The 24,616-nt window shown below is 36.1% G+C and overlaps 1 protein-coding gene across 2 annotated transcripts in view; it reads right to left on the bottom strand.

The window, feature by feature from the left end:
* Window positions 1-24,616, bottom strand: part of Psd3 (pleckstrin and Sec7 domain containing 3) — a 358,240-nt gene that overhangs the window by 63,160 nt on the left and 270,464 nt on the right. For both annotated transcript variants that reach the window (XM_051181930.1, XM_051181929.1), the window contains one exon: window positions 9,503-9,696. In XM_051181930.1, the coding sequence (XP_051037887.1) occupies window positions 9,503-9,696 (194 nt within the window). The remainder of the gene's footprint in view (window positions 1-9,502; window positions 9,697-24,616) is intronic.

The following is a 24,616-nucleotide window of genomic DNA, read 5'->3' as shown; positions in this document are numbered from 1 at the left end:
TGGTTGCAATTCACATTTTGCTGGTATTAAATCGGAGACCCCACAGAACTGAAAGTACACATTTCTCTCCCTCCCTGTTATTGGGCACTTTCACTCTGCCATTTGCTCAGGCCAAGGCAGGCTAACCTGGTTCTAGGGCAATGTGTCTTCGATCGCTATGAGACAGAAGGGCGGTCAGATTATTTATAAGCTGATTCAGCAAGAGTGACCTCCCCAGAAAAAACACTGCCTCAAATGGACTGAATAGCCTAATTACATCAGTATAATACCCCTTCACTGTCAGCCTCGCATGGGTACTGTTTCTTGCTCTCAGTGAGTTAAAAAATAAAAAATGAAAAAGACCAACAGGATTCTGGTTCTTCTATAACTTTCATGCACATACATATTTTTCTGAAAAAATAAAAAAAGCTGGCAGTGGCTCTAGAGATGGTCAATAGTGACACTATCACTAACTCTTCAGTATCATGAGCATATTATTGTATTCTTGCCTCTATTCCACTCCAAAGGATCTTATTTGGAAGTATAACATGCTGTGAATAACATTTTGCCTTCAATTTATGCTTGGGTCTTCATAGTATAGTGGAATATATAGCTGGGATTGTGCATTTTCATTGCGAAGGTACACCACATCCCTAAGCAGTGCAAAGATTGCACAATCTTGTCCATTTTCAACCATTCCTCACTGAGTTCTTTCTCTAGTCATCTAATTTTTCAACTTTAAATCAGAAAGGCCCAGTAGGCAAAAATAAAATATTCACATCACCCATTTCTTTAGTTAAAGCACCAGCATTTCTCATCTGCTATCTTGAAAGCATGCTGTTAGTCTATGTAAAGTGACAAAACTCTTTTCCTTTGAGGGTTGGGGTCAGTAGGCCATATCAACACTAAAGAGGAGGAGTCTGTTCACACTATCTGAAGGTTAACAATGGAGGCAGAAATAAGAAACTAGGACAGTTCTAATGCAATATTCTTCCAATTTCATTAGGATCATGGAGAAATCTTTAAAAGTTACTTTACTAGTGATAATGTCTCAAATCTCAGCAAAAATCCTTTATCTTCCAGGTGACAATTCAAGCATCTGCTCTGTGCAATTGGTTTGTAAAGAGTTAGATAAGCCATAGATGGCAGACACAGGACTCAATAAGGGATGTTACAGGTAATCAATGCATACTTATTCCTAATAAAATATCCTCAAGCATGAGGACCATAATAGTCAATCTCTATTAACAGAGTAGAGTGCTGCAACTTTCCGATTAGTGCTTGAAGCAATTGAGTTCAAGCTGAGCATGCAAATATTAAGCAAATAACACTATTAGTTATTCCCAGGTTTATAACAGGGTGCTAAAAACATTGCCTTCCTTTTTCAACTTAGTGCTATGCTCAGTTAAATGACACCTACTCAGATATATTTGACTCTTCCTACCTTCCCCTCCAAGAGTATTACTGGCACAAAACTGGTATTCAGAATATTTTTAAAATATATCAATGACCTATCTCATTTCAAAGGTCAAATTCTTAAGTTGGTGCTGTGTAAAGCCCCAAATTTTAGACATAAAGTTTTACCACTATAATTAATTCTTATAGGGAAATAGTTCAACACTCCTTTGTAGCTTTACTTCTGTGGTCTGTTACCCAGTAGAATACATTAAGCAGAAAATTCTAGAAGTTAGAAATTTATATGTTTTAAAATGCATGCTGTTCTGAGTAGCTCTGCATTCCCAAATCATTATTAATTTGGGACTTATATCATCCACTTGTCCAAAAATAACCACTGTATTCATAAAGTTAGATTTTCAGTAACCATCCCAGATCTACTCTCTTGGTTCTGTAGTTTCTTTCTATGATTTTGTTCAAGGAAGCCTTACTGTATTTAGAAAGGGCCACAACAGTAATGACATAGGCAGCTTGAATATGCAAAGAAAAAACTGCAGTGTGCTCCCTTTAAGAAGAAAGAAAAAAAGAACCTTAAGGTTAGGTTCTAAGTTAAGAACAGAACTTCCATCCAGTTAAAAAGAAGAGAAAAGAAATCTATGCTGACTTGACTTACTGAAGCACTTCAAAATGTAAGAGTTCTAACAACAGTACACGATGACTGCTTAACAAATGGGGAAATGGCGCAGGCAAGTGGATGGCACTTGAAGAAACCATCCTGAATGAGGTAACCCCGTCACAAAAAGAGGAACACAGTATGTACTCACTCATATATGGATTTTAGACCTAGATCAAAGGATCACCAGCCTATAATTCACACCACTAGAGGAACTAGGATACAAGGTGTATTCTAAGAGATTCATATAAAGTCCCTCACAGAACTGGGAAGGGACAAGTCCCCCAGAGCTCAGGGGAAGTGGGGGGGGGGCAGCGAATGGAGAGAGAAGTAGGAGAAAATGAGGGGGAGGAAAGGAAAACGTGCGACCAGTAAGGTTGAGCCTGGTTAGGAATAGAAGACAGGAGAGAGAGAGAGAGAGAGAGAGAGAGAGAGAGAGAGAGAGAGAGAGAGAGAGAGAGAGAGAGAGCAAGCATAAAAGAGGGAGCCAATATTGGTTTGAAGATAAAATTGAACACAAAGAAAGGTCTAGAGAACCACAAGACTGCTCCCAACTAACAATTTGAGCTTCCGTGCAAAGGCTATCTTAAATGCCCTTCCAGGAGAGTGAGATCAACAACTAACTTATCCATGGAGCCCTCAACTAATGCCTGTTGGAAACAGGATCAAACACCCATACCTAAACACTGAGTCGAACTAGAACCCAGATGCAGATGGAGAGGACAAGACCAGGCAGCAGAAACACATAGAGACATCCTGAACAAGGAGGAGCTAACAGGCCACTAGACTGATAGCTGGGAAGCCAGCATGGGACTGACTCAGGCCCCCCCTGAATATGTGTCTTAGCCAGAAGGACTGAGCAGTCTAAGGTACCTCAGACAGTGGAGCCAGGATGTATCCCTGGTGCACAAAAAGACTTTGCGAACACATCCCCCATGGAGGGATAACTGCCTTATTCTAGAGACAGGAGAGAAGCCCTAGTCCCTACTTCACAGGACCTGTCAGATCTACATGACCCCAACTGGATGGCATTCCCCTACATATGGAATTGGGGTGGGGGGATGGGAGGGGAGGGTGGTTAGAGTGCCTGTGAGAGGGCAGAGAAGGTAAAAGGGAGGGAGGGAGGGAGGGAGAGGGAACTGGGATCGACATGTAAAATAATAAATTAAATTAAAAAAATGCTTTGACTCCAAAATTTAAGTTCAAGGACAAGTTACTGGGGATTCCTTCCAGACTAATGTGGTATGATCAAGCCAGACCACCTGAAACAGAGTACAAGCTGATCCTACATTCAAAACAGCTGGACAAAGCAGCCTTACAGACTACAGCCAGGATTTCTGAATCTTCTTTGAATCCTCCATGACAGCGCCCCTTACCAGCAGGAAGTACTTTGGAAAGAACGACGCCCAAATTCCCAAATATTGTGTATAAATGTTTGTTTTCATTTAATTGGACTTTGTTATATAAAATAAATTTTAAAAAATTAAAAAAAAAAACAAAAAACAAATGGGAAAATGGAAGTAGCTTACAGTGTTCATTCCTGTCCAGAATTTCAGACAGAGTAGGGATCTGGAAATGTATGTTCTGAGGAAACCAGAACTGTTGAACTTTATATTGTTATTGGTGTGCTAGGGACTGGGTCCAGTGTGTCTTACATACCGATCCTATGAACTCTACTGTGTACTTCCCATATAATATTTTTAATTTCAATTTTAATTACTTAAGAATTCAATAGATGCATTAAAGTTACCATAACAGAGATACAGAACTTATTTCTTCCTTCTCTTAAATGTTAACTAAACCTAAAGGGTAAACAGTAAAAATAGAAGAACTTCTAAAAATTAGATGCAGAGAAAACTGCATTTCTCTTCCAGCAAGAAATACGTCAGAGACTCTGTACCCAGATTTTTTTGGCCCTGAAAGATTGGCAGTTTATGCTCCACCATTCCCTGTCAAAAGTACTGCTTCTGAGGAGAATGGTGGGTGGCCTCCTTTCACTTAACTTCACTGCCGAAAAGGGTAAGTTTAAATTAAAGACACAGCCATCAAAATGGAGCTTAACCTAAAGCATTCTCTTGGTCTGAAGGTAAGACTGTAAAGGGACATTCATCAAAGTCCACCAGATTCAGCTGTCAAGTAACAAAGGACTATTTGATACACCCATGGCTTCACTGGACAGCTCCTGGCCTTGTGTGGACAGCTGACACTTCTTACCTACCCACTTTCCACAGAATAGCAAAGTGGAGAAGGGAGGGGAGACCTTAACCTTCTTTTAAAGTAATTTTTTATGTCCTTTCTTAATTGAGTATTTCTCTTACAAGAGACAACTGTCTTGTGGAGAAAAAAAATCCCTTTTATTATCTCTTAATTATAGTGTCGCTGTTCCCAATGTTATACAATAGCAAAGAATTCTGCCTGCATTGCCATTATAACTCTGTTTTCAGTACGTGTGACTCAGGATAACTGACTCTCACATTTGACATGCAGGACTGAATTTTCAAAACTTCTGATAGCAGACAATTGTGCAAATCCCTGTAGAGTGGAAGCCCCTAGCTTTCTGGCCATGCTACCCAGTCACCTGCATGCCCAGTGAAGAAGACTGAAAACGTATCCATCCCATCACAAATTCTCTCAGAATCAAAAAGCTGAATGATAAAATACTTCAAATAAGACATCCAGTGCAGAATCAACAATGAAATAGCAATATTTAAAATCTTAAAAATTGCTGGTGATGAACTTCTATGATCTGTCCCTCTAGTCCCTTTCCCGAAAAGAATCTACTTTTCAGTGCCTGGCCTGAACTGTTTCTCCTGGTAGGTAGCCAAAATGAGATTCTGAAAAGTGTCTCTTCACTGTCTTAACAGATTATAAACCTTCTCTATTGGCTATCAGCTGTAAGAGATGAGAATTTAGCAAGCATACCATTACCTCATCTTACATAGAACTTTTTTCCTTAACTGTGCATGGTGGCACATACCTTTCACTCCAAAATGTAGAGGCAGGAAGATGTCAGTATCAGAACATTCTAAGTTCCAGGCCAGCTAGAACTACACAGTGAGATCTTGTCTCACTACCACCATTTTTTTTTTCTTAATAGCTTAAGTACTTTCTTTTAGACATGGTCTCATATAGCCAAGGCTGGTCTTGGGATCACTATGTTAATAAAGAGCCTTGAACTTCTGTTCCTACTGCACCACCACACCTGAATTATATGGTGTTGAGAACAGAAATAAGGGATTTGTGCATACTTAGTTAGACTCTACCTATTGAACTATATCCACAATACCACCTTTACTAAGGCAATCTAACAAGTAAAAACTGTATTAAATATCTCTTGATATTTAAATACATTGTGAATTACCACAGTCAAGCTAATTAGCATGACATTTATTTCACATGCTTCTAGTTTGCCTATTTATTTTTCAATTATATATAACTGATGACACTTTTGTTTTCTGTGTAAACAGTATGTTCCATCTTCTGTTTTAGAAGAGCATATTGCATTTTTTTATACTCCCCATCCCCCTCTACTTTTATTTCATAAATCATTTTATTGAGAACTATAGGGTCAAAATTTTACTACATGTGGTAGTGTTGTCAATATGACAGGATCTAGAATCCTGAGAGGTAGGCCTCTTTGATACCTGTGAAGGATAGGTTGTGTCAATTGATATAAGAAGACTCATCTTGACTGGAGAGAGGGATAGTCCCTTGACAGTATATTGTGGACTGTACAAAATGGAGAGAAAGCCAAGCACTAGGAAACATTCATTTCTCTGTTTCCTGTGTCAGTATGAAAACCCTCAAACTCTTACTGCTTTGACTTCCTATCATGATTGCCTACTTTAAATTGTGATACAAAATAAATAAAAACCCTGAAATAAGTAATCTGAGTAAGTTTTTTTCCTTGTGAGATTGGCTTGTCCTAACTTTAGCCCATTTAAAAACACAGGCTCAGACTCATGATGGGAAAGCCACAAAGAATCAAAAATTAAAAAACAAAACAAAAAGAAAAACAGGATCATTTCTTAATTTCAGGTTGTGTCTAAATATATAGGTCTGAATCACTGATAATGCTATTTGTATCTTTTTAAACTATGTTTTAACTTTTAAATTTCAGAGAAAATCACAATATAAAGAATTCTTTGGTTGAGGGTATAATTCTTGTGGAAGGTCAAGTGCTTAGCATTTAAAACACCTGGTTTCAATCCTAGAAATGGGGAAAAATAACTGATGAATACATAGTGGGAGAAATGTATCTATTAGATAGATAGATAGGCAGGCAGGCAGGCAGGCAGGCAGATAGACCAGTCCTTTTTGTATTGTTTGACATTTTCTAAATCTTAAGACATCCTCCATCCAAGGTTGATAAATTACTGTTCCATACTGTCTTCTAAAAACTTTTAAGCTATGTTTCTCGAACTCTTAAATGTATCTAAAGAAGTTGATTTTCATATTAGAACTGAGGTATATATGTATTGCACACTCACACACAAAGGCAAAGAGCACACATGCATATACACATACAAAGAGCATACACATGTACATGTATACACACACACAAACCTCAGCAACATTTTCAGAAGCATTTGCTATATTTTATTACATAAATTACTTCTTACAAGAAATAAAAGTCTTTCAGAAATTCTGGAGCCCTCTGCTTTTGTCTTCTCTATTCCTGATTACATGGGAAAGTCAGCCTGCACACAATATACTCAGTCCTCTCAACTTTTAACATTTTATGGTATATTAGTTAATGCTGGAACCAGTAACAAGTTCATACTCACTAATCGCAATCTGTGTTTCCATTCTAAACAGTGCAATTATATGTAAGTGCTCTGTGGGAACAGACCATGTCTAATATATTTTTATATAATGTATTATTTATAAAAATAATCTGTAATAGTCAGGTTCTGGAGGAGTACTTCATTACCTGTACCTTATCTAAAGTGGGCTTTGAAATAAAAGTATTGAAGCAATTCATCAGTCCACATTTTTACCAAAATGATAGAATCATGATATTACATATCACTCTACTTTTCTTACATTCTATGTCAGCGTACTGTGCATCATGATAACAAGTGACTGGGGACAGAAATAGCAATTATTGTAAGGAGGCCTGGTATGAGGCTACAAGTACCTGCAGAAACCATGGTCAATTGGAAATGACTGACTAAATTCATGCACTGAAATCTTTAAAAAGTATTGTGTTGGCAAGTGAAGAACCCACTGTTCCTTCTTATAACCTTTATTTAAATGCACATCACACAAGTGACAGCTGTACCCACCACAAGAAATGCAAAACTCAATTGTTTCCCAGCATATTTCCTCACACAAATTCATTTTAACAATAATCTACAGTTAGCTAGAATCAGATTTTTGTCTGCTATGTTATCACCCTGTACTGGAAAAAGTTTGAGTCAGATGGTAGCATTTGCTTCATATGTCAGGGTTAGATGAGTTCATACATGAAGTGCTTGGGATAAAGTTTAGATATTAAGCAATTATTACTATTGCTAAATCATTACTGACTTTGATCATGGGGAATGTATTTTGAGTATGCAATCACTTTCTTGTTTTCCACAAATAACAATAAACTGATAAAACAAGAGTTCGTATCGTTTTGTTTTTTATTTCTGTCTGACAAAAATACCAACGATACATCTTGTTTTTCAAATTTGACATTTCAAAGCTTTCCCTTAATGCCACATTTAATGGTACTAGTGAACACATACACATGCACAGGAGATACAAACACTTGACTGGAATCAATAGTTCTCTCCTGGAGGTACAACTGCTGAGAATATTTTTAGAAGGCCTCTGCCTCCTAAATGATGAGGCTCTAGCATGTGCTAACCCCTTGGATTTGAAAATAGTTTCCTAAACAGGTGTTTTAAAATGGACTTGTTTTGTTTCTTTTTGTTTTTAAACCACCAATGATAACCTCCATTACTGGTTATATCAGATGTGTCTCTATTGTATATTTAGCTCATGAACTTAAAATACATAAATATCTGACTGGAGGAAATGGCTATAACTATACATGTATGTTGGAGATAAAAGCTGAAGCTGAATATAGCAAATTGCAGAGAAAGGGGTATATCTGTGGCTACAAATGGAGAGTAAACCATGTTTGTCTATCTAACAGGTTATTCATATTTAGTGCATGGAAAAGGATGCATGTGCATGCTAAAATGTAAACATGATTGTCTATTGAAAACTGCCAACAACTCATTTTCTGAGACCTGCACCGTATTCTTCCCTTAGGGATCTTTCTTATTGCAACCATGTGGGTATTGTCAGTCACAGTATTTCAATCCCCTCAGTTAGGTAAACTAGTCCTACCTTATAACCTCCTAAATTAAAAGTAAGAAAGAATTAGAGAACTCTTTACTGCCAATATTCATTTACATGCAGCTGGCTATGAGTCATGTACCCAGTTGCATATCAAGACAATAAGAAAAAACACAGCTAACAAACAACACTACACAGAGGCATAGATAAAAAGTGTGTACTGGTGCCACTCTTTCTTCTTCAGGAGTGTCTTCTTCCTAAGTTACTTTTAGTTGGTGTCACTTGAGACCAAACACAATGTTATTGAAAAAAATTAAGCCTGTCTGGTTAGTGTATAAAGTCCACAGGGAATGTGGTGGAGGTACTCCTATAACACTGAAGCATCAAGAAATCCATTCAGCAATTTAAGACAGTATCAAAGCCACTGTACCACAGGGCTGTTTCCTGGCTGCAATTTAACTGAATGTGGTAATACCATGAGAAAAGTGTTCAGTCACAAACACAAAACTGCCCACTCCCTCACTCAGTGTTTGTGTGTGGGGGAAGGCAAATACACCCAGGAGGTAAAGTCTACTAATTTTGAGCATGCATAAATCTTGCCTTAGCTTGCTCAGCTACACCAAACTGTTTATTCACTCTCTTCAAAGACTATTTTAACTATGGAAGCACATTTCCTTCTTTTCAAATTCCAAACAGTATGCATCTACCTGATCATACTTCATGATGCACAGAGAAACTGGAAGCCATTAAATATGACTCCTTTGACTTCCCAATACTAGTCACATCGTTCTGCCCTGTATTTTACCTTCTCATCCTACCATTCCACATATCCCTTGGTATGAATCTTCGCTCATTGCCTCTGGCACTGTATGCCACTGATTATGTACTACAAATGCAACATATCCCCAACTATGAGAAATATAAATCCATGAGCCAGGGTCTGTGTCCATCCCACGCAACAGGTTGAATAACCTGTGAGTTCTGAATTGACTTCGAAAAGATCAAGCATAAGAGTGAGTCTCCAATTCAAGACTGGATGCCTAACTTCAAGAATATTTCTTTACATAAACATAATTTTCATTATCCTTAATTTCATATTTCAGGTGAATTCACTTTAAATTTGAGTAAACAAAACAGGGCATGACAATCAGTAATGCTTACTCTTTTTTCCATCCATATCAGCATGGATTTTGCGAGCCAGAAATCCGCTTTTGTATACAGCAGCATTTGGGTCATGAGGAATGTCCAAAAATGGGTTAGTTGTACTCCCAATACGACTGATAGTCTTTGGGTGTGTTCCATTAGCCTTTTCATCTGTACCTTCTGAGGGAGACTTTTTTTTCTCTTCATCATCTCTGTAAGGGAGAAAACACAAAGACGGAAATAAGGACTTATCATAATTTTCAATAAGCAAACTTATTTAGAGTCATCAATTCCCTGATTGCTAATAGTTGATTAGTATTCATAAGAACCACTTTGAAAATCAAGAACACTATGAAAAAAACAAAGAAAATAGTAATAGGAATAAAGAAAGGAGAAGAAACACAGGTCAAAGGCACAGAAAATATTTTCAACAACAACAAAATCACATAAGAAAATTTCCCTAACATAAATTAGAAGATGCCTATCAAGTACAAGAAGCATTAAAAAACACCATAGAGTAGATCAGAAAAGAAGTTCCACCAGCACATGTTAATCCAAACAGTAAAAGTACAAAACAAAGAAATAATATTAAAACATGCAAGGGAAAAGTCCAAGTAACTTATGAAAGGAAACCTGTTAGAATAACACCTGATACTCAATGAAGACTCTCAAAGCCAGAACAGCCTAGACAGAAGTTCTACAAGCTCTCAGAGACCTCAGATACTGTCCAAGACTACTATATTCAACAAAACTTTCAATTACAATAGATGAAGAAAACAATACATTCCACAATAAAACCAAATTTAAGGCATATCTATATACATATCCAGCCATCCAGAAAATAATAGAAGGAATACTACAAACCAAAGTAGTTACCAAGAAAAACAAAGAATAAATAATCCTAGCCCAAGATGGGAAGTATATACACACATGCATGCACATACGCATGCAAACCATCACCACAATAACAACAAAATAACGAGAATCAACATATATTGTACACTAATATCTCAACATCAAAAGTCTCATTTCCTCAATTAAAAAACATGGACTAAAAATATAGATATGAAAACAGAATCCATCTTTATTCTGAATCCAAAATGCATGCCTTAACATCAAAGATAGATATATCAGCATAAAAAGGATAAAAAAAAAAAAGATATTCCAAGTCAATGGACCTAAGAAGCAGGCTGGTGTAGTTATTTTAATATCTGACAAAACAGACTTAAAACCAAGCAAATCAAAAGATATAGAGTAGGATATTATATACTTATTAAAGAAAAACCCACCAAGAGGGCATTGTAATTCTTACTATCTATGTCCCAAATACAGGGGCATTCAAGTTTGCAAAAGAAACACTACTACACCTTAAATCATATACTGATCCTCACCCTGATAGTGGGAGACTTTACAGCCCCTTTCTCACCAATAGACAGGCCATCCACACAAAACCTAAACAGACAATTGCTGGAGCTAAGTGACATCATAAACCAAATGGATCTAACAACTATTTACAGAACATTTTGCACAAACACAAAATAATTTCATGAAACTTTTTATTAAAAAAGTTTTATGGAGGTCTCTCCAAAACTAACACCCTTCATCCTATCTGACCACCTCAGACTAAAGCTAGATTATCAACAACAACAGAAGCAACAGGAAGCTTACAGACTCATGAAAATGTAACTGTCAAGACAGAAATTAAGAAGGAAATCAAAGGCTTTCTAGAATCGAATGAAAATGAGTAACAACATACCCAAACTTATTGGAAACATTAAAGGTGGTTCTAAGAATCAAGCTCTTAGCATTAAGTGCCTATATGTAGTAATTGAAGCACTCTCATACTAACAAACTAAGAAGGGCACATCTGAAAGCTCTAGAACAAAAGGAAGAAATTACATCCAAAAGGAGTAAACACTAAGCAAAAATCTAACTCAGGGCTAAAACCAATAAAACAGAAGCAATACGAAGACTCAGTTAGACCAAGAGTTGGTTCTCTGAGAAAATCAACAAGATAGACAAACCCTTATCCAAATTAACTAAAAGGCAGAGAGAGATTATCCAAACTAATAGCATTAGGAATGGGGAGGGGGCAGGGCATAAAGCAGACACAGACAAAATCCAGAGAATGAATAACAAACTTAAAAAAAAAACAAAAAAAACCTGTACTCCTCCAAATTGAAAAATCTAAAAGAAATCAATAATTTTCTCAATACATACAATGTAACAGAATTAAATAAAGATAGGATAAACAATTGCAGTAATTAAAAGTTTCCCAATTAAAAAAAAAATCCCAGGGATAGACTTTCAAAGAAGAATTAATGCCAAGATCCTCAAATTATTCTACAAAATAGAAACAGAAGGAACACTGTCCAATTTATTTTAGGGAGCCACAGTTATTTTGATACCCAAATCACATAAAGGTCCAACAAAGGAAATTACAGGCCAATTTCCCCTAAGAACATGAATGCAAAAATTATCAATAAAATACTCGCAAACAGAATCTAAGTACAATGGCATATTATTTAGCTATTAAAAAATGACATCATGAAATTTGCAGCTAAATAAATGGAACTAGAAAGATTCCAAGATTGCACTGAAAAGATCAACCACCATGCAGAGATGGTTCAACGTATATAAATCAAAAAATGTAATTGATCATATAAACAAACTGAAAGGCAAAAACCACATGATTATGAGGTGCAGAAAAGGCCTCTGACAAAAATCCAACTCCCCTCATAATGAAGGTCCTAATTAGAGATTCATAATGAAAGGGTTATACCTCAAAGGACTAAATGACGTTTGTAGCCAGCACACAGACAATAATTTGAATGGAGAGAAACTCAAAGCAATTGTACTGACCAAAACCTTGGTACTACATAGCTCAGGGTAAAATCGAATACTCTTCTTAGAAAAGTAGCAATGGAATTACTCCTAATGACATTCTTTTATACTCATAGACCAGTGTCTTGCTCAGTCATGATATAGAAGCAAATAGTAACAAATACAGAGACCTACAGCCAGGCATTATGCAGAGAGTGAGAGAACTTAACACACTTAGCCTTAATAGAAATGTGTCCATCAAATCCTGCGGACTCTGCAGAAGGTACAAAAAATGATAAGAGACAGTAAGATAAGGCCCCTAAAATCAATATGATCGATGCTCATAGGAACTCACAGAGTCTGGATGGCTCTGTTCATAGTGGGGTCCTAGAGCTGAAAGGAGAAGTAGACATATGCTCCCATCACTAACCCAGTGATGCACTTGCAAATGAAGATCTAGTTCCTTCCAAGGGAGTCTCAGTATTGGAAACTAATTACTCTTCAGTATAGGTTGCATATTCAGCTAGATGGCCAAGAGAAAGCAAACTCAGAGGCACTGTTATAGATTCCTTGTCTCATAGTGATGAGACAAGGGGCTTTTAACTTAGTGTTTTTAATGGGATTCCTGAGTGTGTAAATGGGTAGGTCTTTGTTTCTTGTGTATTCTCTTGGGATCTTTTCCTTCTGTTTGTTTTGACCAATTCCAGTGTGTTAGTTTTTGTTTTATCTTATTTTATTTTATTACTAACTTTTAGAACAAGCATGTTCATTTTTCTAATTAGAGGAAGAAAGGGGGTGGATTTGGATGGGAGGGGAACTAGGGAGGAACTAGAGGAGTCAAGGGAGGGGAGGGGAAATCACATACAGGATGTATGATATGAGGAAAAAAATCTATTTTCAATAAAAGAATAAAATTAAAAATTAACAAAAACATTATGAGTTTTAATTAAAAAAAGCAATTAGTGACAGTCTCCTCTGTGCCAAGTATTAATGATCACAACAATTATGTAAGATCAATATTAGCTCTTTAAATTGCAGATAAGGGAATAGACTCAGTGAATCCAAATAAACACCCAAAGCGACAGAGTGAGTAAGAGGTAATGAAGGTGTGACTGCAGCATCTTTACAGCTATGCTTTCCCTGCCATGAGGGCTCCTTGGTTATCTTCTTTCAAACAATGAGGGTACTGGTACAGATTGTAAGCTGTACTTTTACACTAGTACTGGCAGGACAACAGGTGTATAGAGGACAATAAATATCTGTAGGACAGTACTCAGCAAACAGGCTAACCATTAACATCCAAACCCCAGATCAAAGCTGCAAGTGTGTGGGGGAGGGCAGTGACTCCACAGTGTTTTGGTATCACAAGAGGTATTATTTTCCCAACTACCACAAAGGCATGGGTCAGTGCACCAGCTACTGCAAAACTCTTATTTGCCTTGCCTTGTTTTGTACATCTCTGTATCCTTAAGCATGGACACTTTAAATCTGAGATAATGACACACTCCAACTATGAAGAGTTCATTAGATCAGATGGTCAATATTCAGTTAATAAAGAAGGAAAAAGGCAGGAGAAAGCTACTCAATGGTTCTGAGAAATAGCTGGAAAACTAAATAGTATAGCAAGTCTGTCTTATGCTGTTTTCCTTTCTATATTTAACCTGTTTATAAAAATTCTAAGCATTGACTCTTTTACTAAACTACTCTTAGCAACCCAAAATATTTTAAATAAATCAAATATTCCTTTCAAAGGTCGTTTATGAGGAAGATGGAGAAAAGCAGCCTTTGTTCTCTAATGGTATCTTGTAACTGAGAGATAAATGAAGCTAAAATTGGAACTCTTAAGCATTCATATTTTACATTTATTTTGAAGTAAGTTTAGATTGCAAAGACAGTACATTGAGTTTCCATATGTCCAGCTTCTCCTGCTAGCATCTTACATAACCACAGTGACATTTTCTAAACTACAAAATTAACATTAGTAAAATACTATGGGTTAAATAGACACCTATTTTTACAGGTTTCAAGAGCTTTTTATTTTCATGAATCTACTTTTTTTGTACCAGAATCATATCCCAAATCCCATTATAGATTTAGTCATTGTCATCACTGGCCTGTCTCCTTATTCTCTTCTGGTGTATACCAACTCCATAGCCTTTTCTGATCCTTCATGACTTTCATACTTTGAAGAATCCTGGTCAGTTATCCAGAAAATTATTTTCCATTTGGATTTGTCAGATGTTATCCCAGTACACTGAGGTTGGAGTTCAAATACAATTTAGGTCATGTACCCTTTATCAGTTCATTAGATCCAGGGGTAGATTTTTTCTTGGTCATATTAACTAACCATGATGACTTAAAGTAGTGCTTCTCAGTGATCTATACAAAGTTACTATGTTTTCTGTAAGTATTTTAGTAGAGAGAGTTGCTTAACTCATGTTCTACATTTTGTTTGTCTTTGCCTTTTGTTAACATTCATAGGTGGATCTTCCAGTGACAATTATTATGTGGTGATTTGTTTCCTGTGTTTTACATGCTTCTTTCAGTGTGGTCATAAAAATATTATAGCCCTGTTCAGAACTTTCCAATCTCTGGCAACTGGTCTACCTTTTTGACTACAGTTTTGCTTTATCCAGAATGATTTATAATTCATTTCTTTACATTTACAAACTATATTTAACATCCTCCAAATTCCATGTCAACCTCTAGCTTTGCCTTTATTATTGTGGAGCACTGTTTCATTGTATAGATATACTCAGCTTTTTTATTCACATATGAAAAGGTATTATCTGCTTTCTATGTTTCCATTTTTATACTAAAAATGTGTTTTTAAATAACATCATGAATCCACTATAGAAGTACAGTGCTATAAATCTTTCAAAGATTAGAAGGGCAATTTCTACCTTTCAGACAGATCCTTTATCTCACAGCAAAAGTTATAATCAGAGGGGTAAAGAAGAAAGTCTTCATACAACATCAAGAACAAGATGCCAACACTCACCACTTCAACATGGTATTGGGAAGTCCTAGCCCGGGGAACTAGGCTAATGAAATAAAAGGCATTCATGCAGGGAAATAAATAGTTAAATTGTGCCTTTTTGCTGATGGTGTGGTTTTATAAAAGGGCATTCTAAGGACATCACACCACAAAACAAAATAAACCCAGCTTAGAACTTTCAAATTCAATAGACTTGTACCTTGGAAAATAAACATACCAAAATTAAGTTTTTCTATGAAACACAAACAGAAAATTGGTAAACAAACAATGCCATTTAGAAAGAATACCATCTTCCTCCCAAATACAAATAACAGGAGTGTTTCTAATAAGAAAGTAAAAGGTGTGTGCATTGAAAATTGTAAAATACTGATGAAATAAAGGCTATACAAATAAATTATTAAGAGATTCCATGTTCATGGACTGGGCAGATTAATTGATCAAAATGATCCTATTACCTAAAGAAAGCTACAAAGCCAATGTAATCTCTTATGAATATTCCAATGACATTTCACAGAGAAATAGACAGAAGCCTAAAATTCTCGTGGAACCAGAAAACACTCTGAACTGTAAGAAATCCAGAACAAAAAAGAACAGTGGGCATCACATGCCTTTACTTGACAAACAGTGTTCTCTTAGTATCTGTGGAAAATTGGATTCAAGATTTCTCATGCATACTCAAGGCCTTTATATAAAAGGAGGTTGTATGTGGACATAAACAACACATCCCATTATACAATGTACATGCTGTGTAAACAGTTGTTATGTGAGGTAATGTTTAGCGAAAGATGACAAAAAAGATAAGCACATACCTAATACAAAGTTCTTTCAAAAATGTTCAATATGTGTTTGTCCTAGTCATGAGTATAGAGTCCAGCTATAAATTACAAAGATATTATAATGAAACCAGATGTTACTAGCAATAACACCAGAAAAATATATCATCCAATGCAATAGGAAAGAAAGCTGGCAATAAGTCTAAGTACCTGTAGTCAGCTGATTTTGATAAAATGTCCAAAAACTCAAACTAAGTCTCTTAAAAAATGGGGTTGGGAAACTTGAGCATGAAACCAGGTCCTTATTATCAGAAGGAAAAAAGAAACCACCCAGTCAACTCAAATGGATAAAATGGATGAAGGACTTAAGCACAGTAAGATCTGAAATGAGGCAAACTTCACAACATCAGTCTGGCCACTTATTTCTTAGGTAAAACTTCAAAAACATGAGCCGTAAGAGCAAAAACAGGTAAAGAGGGTCCATCCAAACCATGGAGCAAAGGTCTACCAAGGTGAATAAATAGTTCTTGGAATATATAAAAATATTTGCAGATCATCTGAGAAGGTCTAATATACAGAGGGACTAGTATTTCTCAAAAGAGACAAGAATGATTCGTCCTTCCTCTGAGATTATAGTTACATGCAACCAACTGTGGGGTGAACCACATTCACATCATTAAAAGAAAAAGAGAGGATAAGATACTTTGAGAGGAAAAAAGGGTAAGAAAGCATTACATAAAATTTACTATAGCACATTTTAATGAATACAATTTTGGTATAATTTCTAAAAGTTCAGTGTAAAAGTAATTACAATAATAATCTATAATGATTATATATTAGACCAATATTCTGGATAAAGAGAATCAAATAAAAATACCTCAAAATTCTCAATTAGTTCTTATACTTTTATAATTTACTATTTGGCATTTTAATGACATATTATACTTCTTTTGGACAGGATTTTTAGGGTTACAGATTCTGATACTTAAGTATTAAAAACTAAGATACTCAAATAGGAAAATTCTAAGTATAGAAACAAGGAGTACTTTTGAACAAAATACCAAGAATAAAGGTTCTAAAATATCTATCCTGAAAAGCAAGTACTTAAAGTGTTATAAAGGTTAATGAATGGCCTTGTCAGGTACAGGGGACACAAATTGAACCTGCTCCCACATGTAGGCTGGTGCCACCTGGTGGCAGCTGTTTTTGGATCCTAAGCATGGACTGACAGATATCTGATGGCTTTGACAGAAGTACTATTGGAAGTAACTCTGTGAGAACTTTCCTGGGTCTTCTACTGGAGGCTTGTCTTTTCTTCCACAACATCCCCATACTTTGTTTCAACATAAATGACAGAAATATGAAACAATCATCTTCTATCTGTATTCACCTTATACCCAATTGAAGCACTTCAGTGCTATATTTATTCATTTTGATCAGACTGTACATGGCCCCATCAATTCTTCTGGATTTTCTGCATAGATAATCATGCTGTCACAAACAGTTCTTTGATTTCTAGACCTGGGTACCTACACCTTTGCTTCTCATATCTCATTAGGTAGGGCTTCTACTGTGATACTGAAAAGCATCAGTGAGACGAAATGGTTTTATTTCCCCCCTTTCTGTGCCAAAACAGGTAAACTCTAAGTTTCTCATCACAAGACTTGATCGTTTTATTTGATCTGGGAATATTGAGGGTTCTGACACTGTGCTCATGACACATAAGTCTGTGCTCTAATGACTTTACCCAGTTTGGTGGTTATAACACTTGAGGCATATGAGAATGTGCATTGGTGTTCCTGTTTGCTTCAATATTCTTGGAGAGATTATAAAGAACTGGAAAATCTGTGCCATAAATTTTTGGTATTACCAGTAATACCATCTAGATGTGGTGCTGGTTAAGAAGGTAATAAATTACTTATTCGACTGTTTTAAAACATATTGGTCAATGAGTTTTGGCTGACAATTTTTCTTTTTTTAATTATATTTTATTTAATTAATTTTTTCAGTTATTTACATACTGACCACAGTTTTCCCTCCCTCCGCTCCCATCTACATCTCCTCCTCATCCACTCCTCCATCTCTATTCAGAAAGGGGCAAGCCTCCCATGGGCTTGAACAAAGCATGAACATCAACTCAAGGTAGGATCAAGTAAGTCCCTCCCCCTGCATCAAGGCTGGGCAAGGTAATCCAGCATGGAGAACAGGTTCACAAAAGCCAGCTAAGCACTGTTAGGAGCCTTACAAATGCACCAAGCTGCACAACTGTCACACACACCCTAACTCTTGGTCCAGAGCCCATTGCTCCCAGAAGTTCAAGTCAGCTGTCTCTCTGGGTTCCTCCAGACTGATGTATTCTTTAAAGAATTTGTTCCCATTAAATCCGTGGACATAGAGCTGTTTATAATGTCTCTTTACAATCCCTTAGGTGTCATAGGATTTGAAATTATAGTTCCTCTTTCATACCTAAAATTAGTAATTTTAATTTAGGTCCTCAATTCTTATCAAAGTTAACACTGGCTAGACCTTAACCATTTTACCCATCTTTTCAAAGAATTAACTTTTAGTTAACTCTTTTTATTACTGTTCTCAATTTCATTAATTTCTGCACTAATTCTTTGTCTTTCCTATTGACTTTTGGTTTTAACTGATCTTTTCACTCTGGTTTCTTAATGTGGAAAGTTAAATCACTGATTTGAAACCCCTTTCTTTATCTATACACAGATTGCTAAGTAATTAATTATTACTTTAACACAGCACACATATTATAAAAATGTGCATTTTTATTTTTAGATTAAAGCCACTTAAATTTCTCTTCATAGTTGTTGCATCCATGGAATATATAAAAACATGCTGCTTAGTTTCTACAATTTATGGGATTTTACAATTTAGTTGTTGATCTCTAATTGAAGTCTGTTATAGTCTGAGGATAAATATTATAAGCTTTCTAATTAAAAAATTAAGTGTATTTTACTGTAGTTGAGAGTGTGATCAACTTTGGTTAATATTCCACATATCATTGAGAATAATGTGAATTCTGCTGTCACTGTATAAATTTGTCAATGATTAGCAATTATATCCAACTTCTTAATGGTGCAGGAGAACTGAACAATGCTAGACTTTGGGGTTTAGCCTGTTGGATCAGCCAATTCACATATAATTAGAATCTACCAGCTTTTAACTCACCCATGGTGACATTCGTTAGATGCACATATGAAGGTCTATCATGGCTTTTTGGAGAATAGATTCTTGTATTATTATCATTAAACATTTTCATCCCTGAATGTTTTTCTGCTCTTAGATCTTCTCAGCTGAAATAAGACAGCTACTTCTGTCCTTTTTCTCAGTGCTAGTTATACAATCTGTTTTAGTACACCCTGATACTACAACTTACATGCACTTACATTTAAAATGGGTTTCCTTGAGCTAGCAGTAGCTTTGCTTATTAGCTTGAAATGAAATGTCAAAATGTAGGGTTCTCTCTCCTTCCCGAAATGTACTCTACTGTTCCTTTCTGAGCGATCTGGATCTGTGGCTGCCATTGGTGGGAAAATGTCAGTCATCACTGTTCATTACCTCTTTTACACTCTCTCTTGCTTATTTTCCATGGGCTGTTAGGATGTTACACCTGCTGCAGTTGTTGAATTCTCAGATATTCTGTTCTTTTTCTAAACCTTGAACTCTCCCCTCTTTTCTCCATTCAGAAATTTCTTTTCATATATCCTCAAGCTCAGAACTTTTTCTCACAGGTTTATAATATTTATGGGCCCAAACACCCTACCATGCCTGTTAACATATACTTTCACTTATTTTCCCTTACAACTTCCATCTCTTCACTACTATCGCCAATCTGAACACGCGCTGCTTACTTTACCCATTGCAGTTCTTAGCATCTTAGCCAGAGTTGTTTTATTTGAGTCCTGGCTCTGACAAATTCAACTTTCTTGTAATATCTGACTCTGACTCTGATGTTGCCTCTTCAAATTGTGTTTCCTGGTTTTTAGTATGTTCATTTTTTCCTTATATCTAGAAATGGGCTATAGGTAGAAGTAAGTATATTAAATAAGTCAGAGTAAAGTATATATGTTGGGAGTGTTCTAGAATTTCAGGATTTGTTTGATGTCAGGCTGGTAATGAATCTGTGCTTATGAAGTGCCAGATTCTTGTTTGCCTTCAATCTTTACATGTTATCCCTATAGGTTGGGCAGAGATTCATCTTGCTTTTGAAATGCACTTTCTTCCTTCCTTCCTTCCTTCCTTCCTTCCTTCCTTCCTTCCTTCCTTCCTTCTTCCCTTCCTTCCTTCTTCCCTTTCTTCCTTCCTTCTATCAGATATTCTTGAGCAAAACTCAATATATACAGAAACATTAAAGAAGGGAATGGGCTATCAAACCCCACTCTAAATCTCAAGGTACAGCTGTGATCACCATCATCTCAGAATTGCTCTACAAGCTAGATGTTATTACCTAACTAGAAACCAAGATCCAGACAGGATTCAAGAGGATTCCCTAACTGGGGTATCATATCATCTACAGAAATGCATGTGGAACATAGCAGGTAGCGGACATCCAAACCTCTACTCTCTTCCATGAAGGAAGTGCCTGGATATTTCCTCATGGCATTATCAGTGCCAGCTTCATAGATATCAAAATCAAATCAAGTACTAAAGTTGCTAGGTAGTAACACACTGATGAAAATACCTAGAGGGATGAATAACACATAATGAGCAGCATCTCTTAAATGGAACATTGTAATATATGGCACAGCACAGTTGTGTACAGGGCACTGCACAGTCATAAAGGGTGTGAAGAGTCCACATGAACTAGGCTGGCTTCTCAGTGTGAGGACTCTTTTGGGGCTGGTAGAAATGGCAAAATAGACTATGGCAGTTGTCAGATCTTATAGCTTATTTTTAAAGAAAACCAGGGAATTCTACTTAAATGAGTTTATAAAATAATCAACCAAACACTTCAAAAAATTTAATGTGGTTCAATACAAGAGTAAGTCACTATGTTGGGTACTAAGATATGTTAAAACAGATGATAGTTGGAAAGTAGCCTAAGGCATGAACTCACTAGAGCAGTGATGATTTGTCATGGATTCTCTACTGTTCAACATTATTATGTCATGAGGCATGAGGAGTTTAAGACAGATCTGCCCCCCTCACTTACCAAAAAACAAAAAAGCATGTAGACAAACTTCAAAACATTACTGCAACTATGAAGTACACTGAATTTTATCTTCTAAAAATAGCTGGTTTTGGCATAGGCCTTAAAGCATGGTTTGTGCTTTTATCAAAAAGTGTTGAGCTGCCTGTAGGGCATCCTTTGATACCAGTAAGAATTCTGCCAGATGTGAAGAAGATAGGGAGTCATAGCTTCACTTTATAAATAAAAATCTACTTTTAACAATTGCAGTTTTAGCTTTCTAAACTAAAAACATTTCAACTGGAGGCCTTTATATGATTTTTTAAAGAAAAAGGATTTGGAAATACATTAAGGTAAGACCTGGTAAGAGACTTCCAAAAAACATATTAGGAACTTTTACTAGGCAGGTAACTTTATTTAGCCTTATTAACATGCAAATATTTCCCAACATTTTGAAAAGACACCTAAGAGTGCATATTAAGATGTAGAAATAGGTAAATGAAAAAATCCAAACAAATATCTAACATGTCCCTGAATGTATAATTATTCATTGTAAGCACACCACTGGTCACTTAGAAATAATGTTTACTGTATTTCTCTTCACATTATTCTTTTTTAAAAACTCAAAAGCTTAGCAAATGCTATAGATGTTATAAAATCCTAAATGAACAGCATATTACAAAAACTCATCTTCACAATCCAGGCCCCCAGAATCTCACCTGCCTCAGTGACTGTAAAATTGCTTTAAGACAATTAGGGTAGTAACATTATAGTCACATTCCTTCAATTCACCAACCAGATAACTTTTCATATTCCCCACTGAAGATATGAAGTAAAGATAGCTTCTCTTTCAAGGCCAGCTTTTTCTTTTTCTATGCTAAAACTCTCTTCACAATGAAACCTGTAAACACCCCAAGATTCCTCAATCAGAGAAACTATTTACAAATGAAACACAAAATGTGTCTTTTTTTCCCTTTCCCTTCCAAATTTACTATTTGAAAGTGAAGAATTTGGTGACAAATTACTTCAGATTTCTATATGCCTGAATTATATACATTTGAAAAAGACATCATTTTCACTGAGCGAGAGAGAAGAAAAAAAAAAAAAACACTTCAAGAGTAAATATTAAGTGTGAACTATGATCTAGGATAATAAGATGACATTTTATAGAATTGTTTGAGGAACTCTCTATTTATCTGCGCTGAAGCATTGATTTCTGAAGACACTGAAGACCAATTGATGCTCAGGATCAATTCTAGATAACAAATTATTTCCAGATGATATGCTTTCTTCAGCCACAAATCTTAAGTTAAATGCCAATTTTTACTCACCGTGCAATCTGTTTTGTTTGTTTTTAGGTTCAACTAATCTCCCAATTGTACAAACTAGTGAGATTCTTCATGACATTTCCACACATGTATGCCACTTTACTCTGACCATATTCCTCCTTAGCAGTAATAGCTTGTATGAAAACAATATCCACATCCTCTAAAAGTATGGTGATAATACAGTGTTAGAGCTATTAATTTACCAACAGTGACAAATGGTGCAGTGCCTTTCACAGTAGGACTATGTATATAAGCCCCCAAAAATTAATGACACAAATCAGAAACTTCTGTGATTTATCTTTTTCATGGAAATAACTTTATCTCAGTGTCAAGATGCTCTAAGAAAGGGCTGGAGAGTGTCTGCCTAGCATGCATGAGGCCCTGGATTGGATCCATGTATGGAACATGTCTATAATCCCAGCACTCTAGATTCTGAGTGGAATGATCAGAAGTTCAAGGTTTTACTCAGCTACAAAAGCAGGGAAGAGCAGATAGACTAAATGAGATTCTGGTTGCTATTACTATCATTATTATTAATTTTAATACAGCTATGCACACTTTTCTTTAGAACACTACTTTTTAAAATAATTCATTCTTATTCTATGTGCATTGCTGTTTTGCCTCCGTGTATGCCTGTGTGAGGCTGTCAGATCTTAGAGTTACAGGCAGTTGTGAGCTGCCATGTGGGGGCTGGGAATTGAACCCTCGGTCCTCTGGAACAGCAGTTAGTGCTCTTAACCTCTGAGCTATCTCTTCAGCTCCAGAACACTACTTTAAATCCAAAGGCAGACAAAGGAATTCAAATTTTTATTACTAGATGATTCTGATGTGGGGAGGAGGGAAAGCTCATAGGGAGAATTACATGGAAAAATAATTAAAAGAAAACCTTAGATGAAAGGAAAGAAATTATCTTCATAAGTAAAGGTGACACATCTAAGTCAGTCTGAATTATAAAAGAAAAATGTCTTTGGCAAAACATACAAAATAAACAAAGACTGTTAAGATCTGCAAAGAAACAAGGCTAAGTAACATGCAAAGGCAGACCCATTGGAATGATACCTGACTTCTCAAGTGAGACTCTGAAAGCCAGACAGAACTAGACACACATTATGCAGACTCGAACAGACCACAGATGCCAGCCCAGACTACTATTCCCAGCAAAGCTTTCAATTACCATAGATGGAGAACACTAAATATTCCATGACAAAATCAGATTATCCTATCCACAAGTCTAACCTTATAGAAAGTACTACAAGGAAAACGCCAACCCAAGAAAGTTAGTTGTATCCAAAAAAACACAGGCAACAGATAACCTCAGACCAGAAAACCACAATGAAGGGAAACGTACAAACACTACCACCACATAACCAAATATGACAGGAATTAACAATCACTGGTCATTAATATCTCAATATCAATGGTTTCAATTTGCCTATTAAAGACACAGCATATCAGAATGGATATGAAAACAGGACCTATCCTTTTGCTGCAGACTTCCACCTCAAAGTAAAGGATTGGGAAAAGATTTTCCAATCAAATGGACCCAAGAAACAAACGGGTATAGCTATGCTAACATCTAACAAAACAGACTTCAAACTAAAATTAACTGAAGAGACAGAGAAGGACATGGAAAATATATCAAGATGAAGTTTTGATTCTAAACAACTATGCCCCAAATACAAGGGCACCCACATTTGTAAAAGAAATGTTACTAAAGTTTAAATGACACATCAAATCTTATAATGCATTAATACTGGGAGACTTCAATACCCCACTCTCACTACTAGACAGGTTTGCTAGACAGAAACTTAACCTCTGTTAATAAATAAGGGAACTAACAGATGTTATGACTCCAATGAACTTAACAGACATCTATACATTTCACCCAACCAAAAAAGAATATTCCTTCTTCTCAGCACCCCATGGAACCTTCTCTAAAATCGACCACATACTCAGCAACAAAAGAAACCTCAACAGATACAAAAAAAAAAAAAATTTGGAATAACCCCCTGTATCCTATTGGATCACCATGACTTAGAGTTCAACAATACTAATTACAGAAAG

The sequence above is a fragment of the Phodopus roborovskii genome, unplaced genomic scaffold (genome assembly GCF_943737965.1).
Source record: "Phodopus roborovskii unplaced genomic scaffold, PHOROB, whole genome shotgun sequence".
NCBI lineage: Eukaryota > Metazoa > Chordata > Mammalia > Rodentia > Cricetidae > Phodopus > Phodopus roborovskii.
Note: the sequence above shows the minus strand (reverse complement) of the source record. Positions and strands in the feature narration are given on the sequence as shown.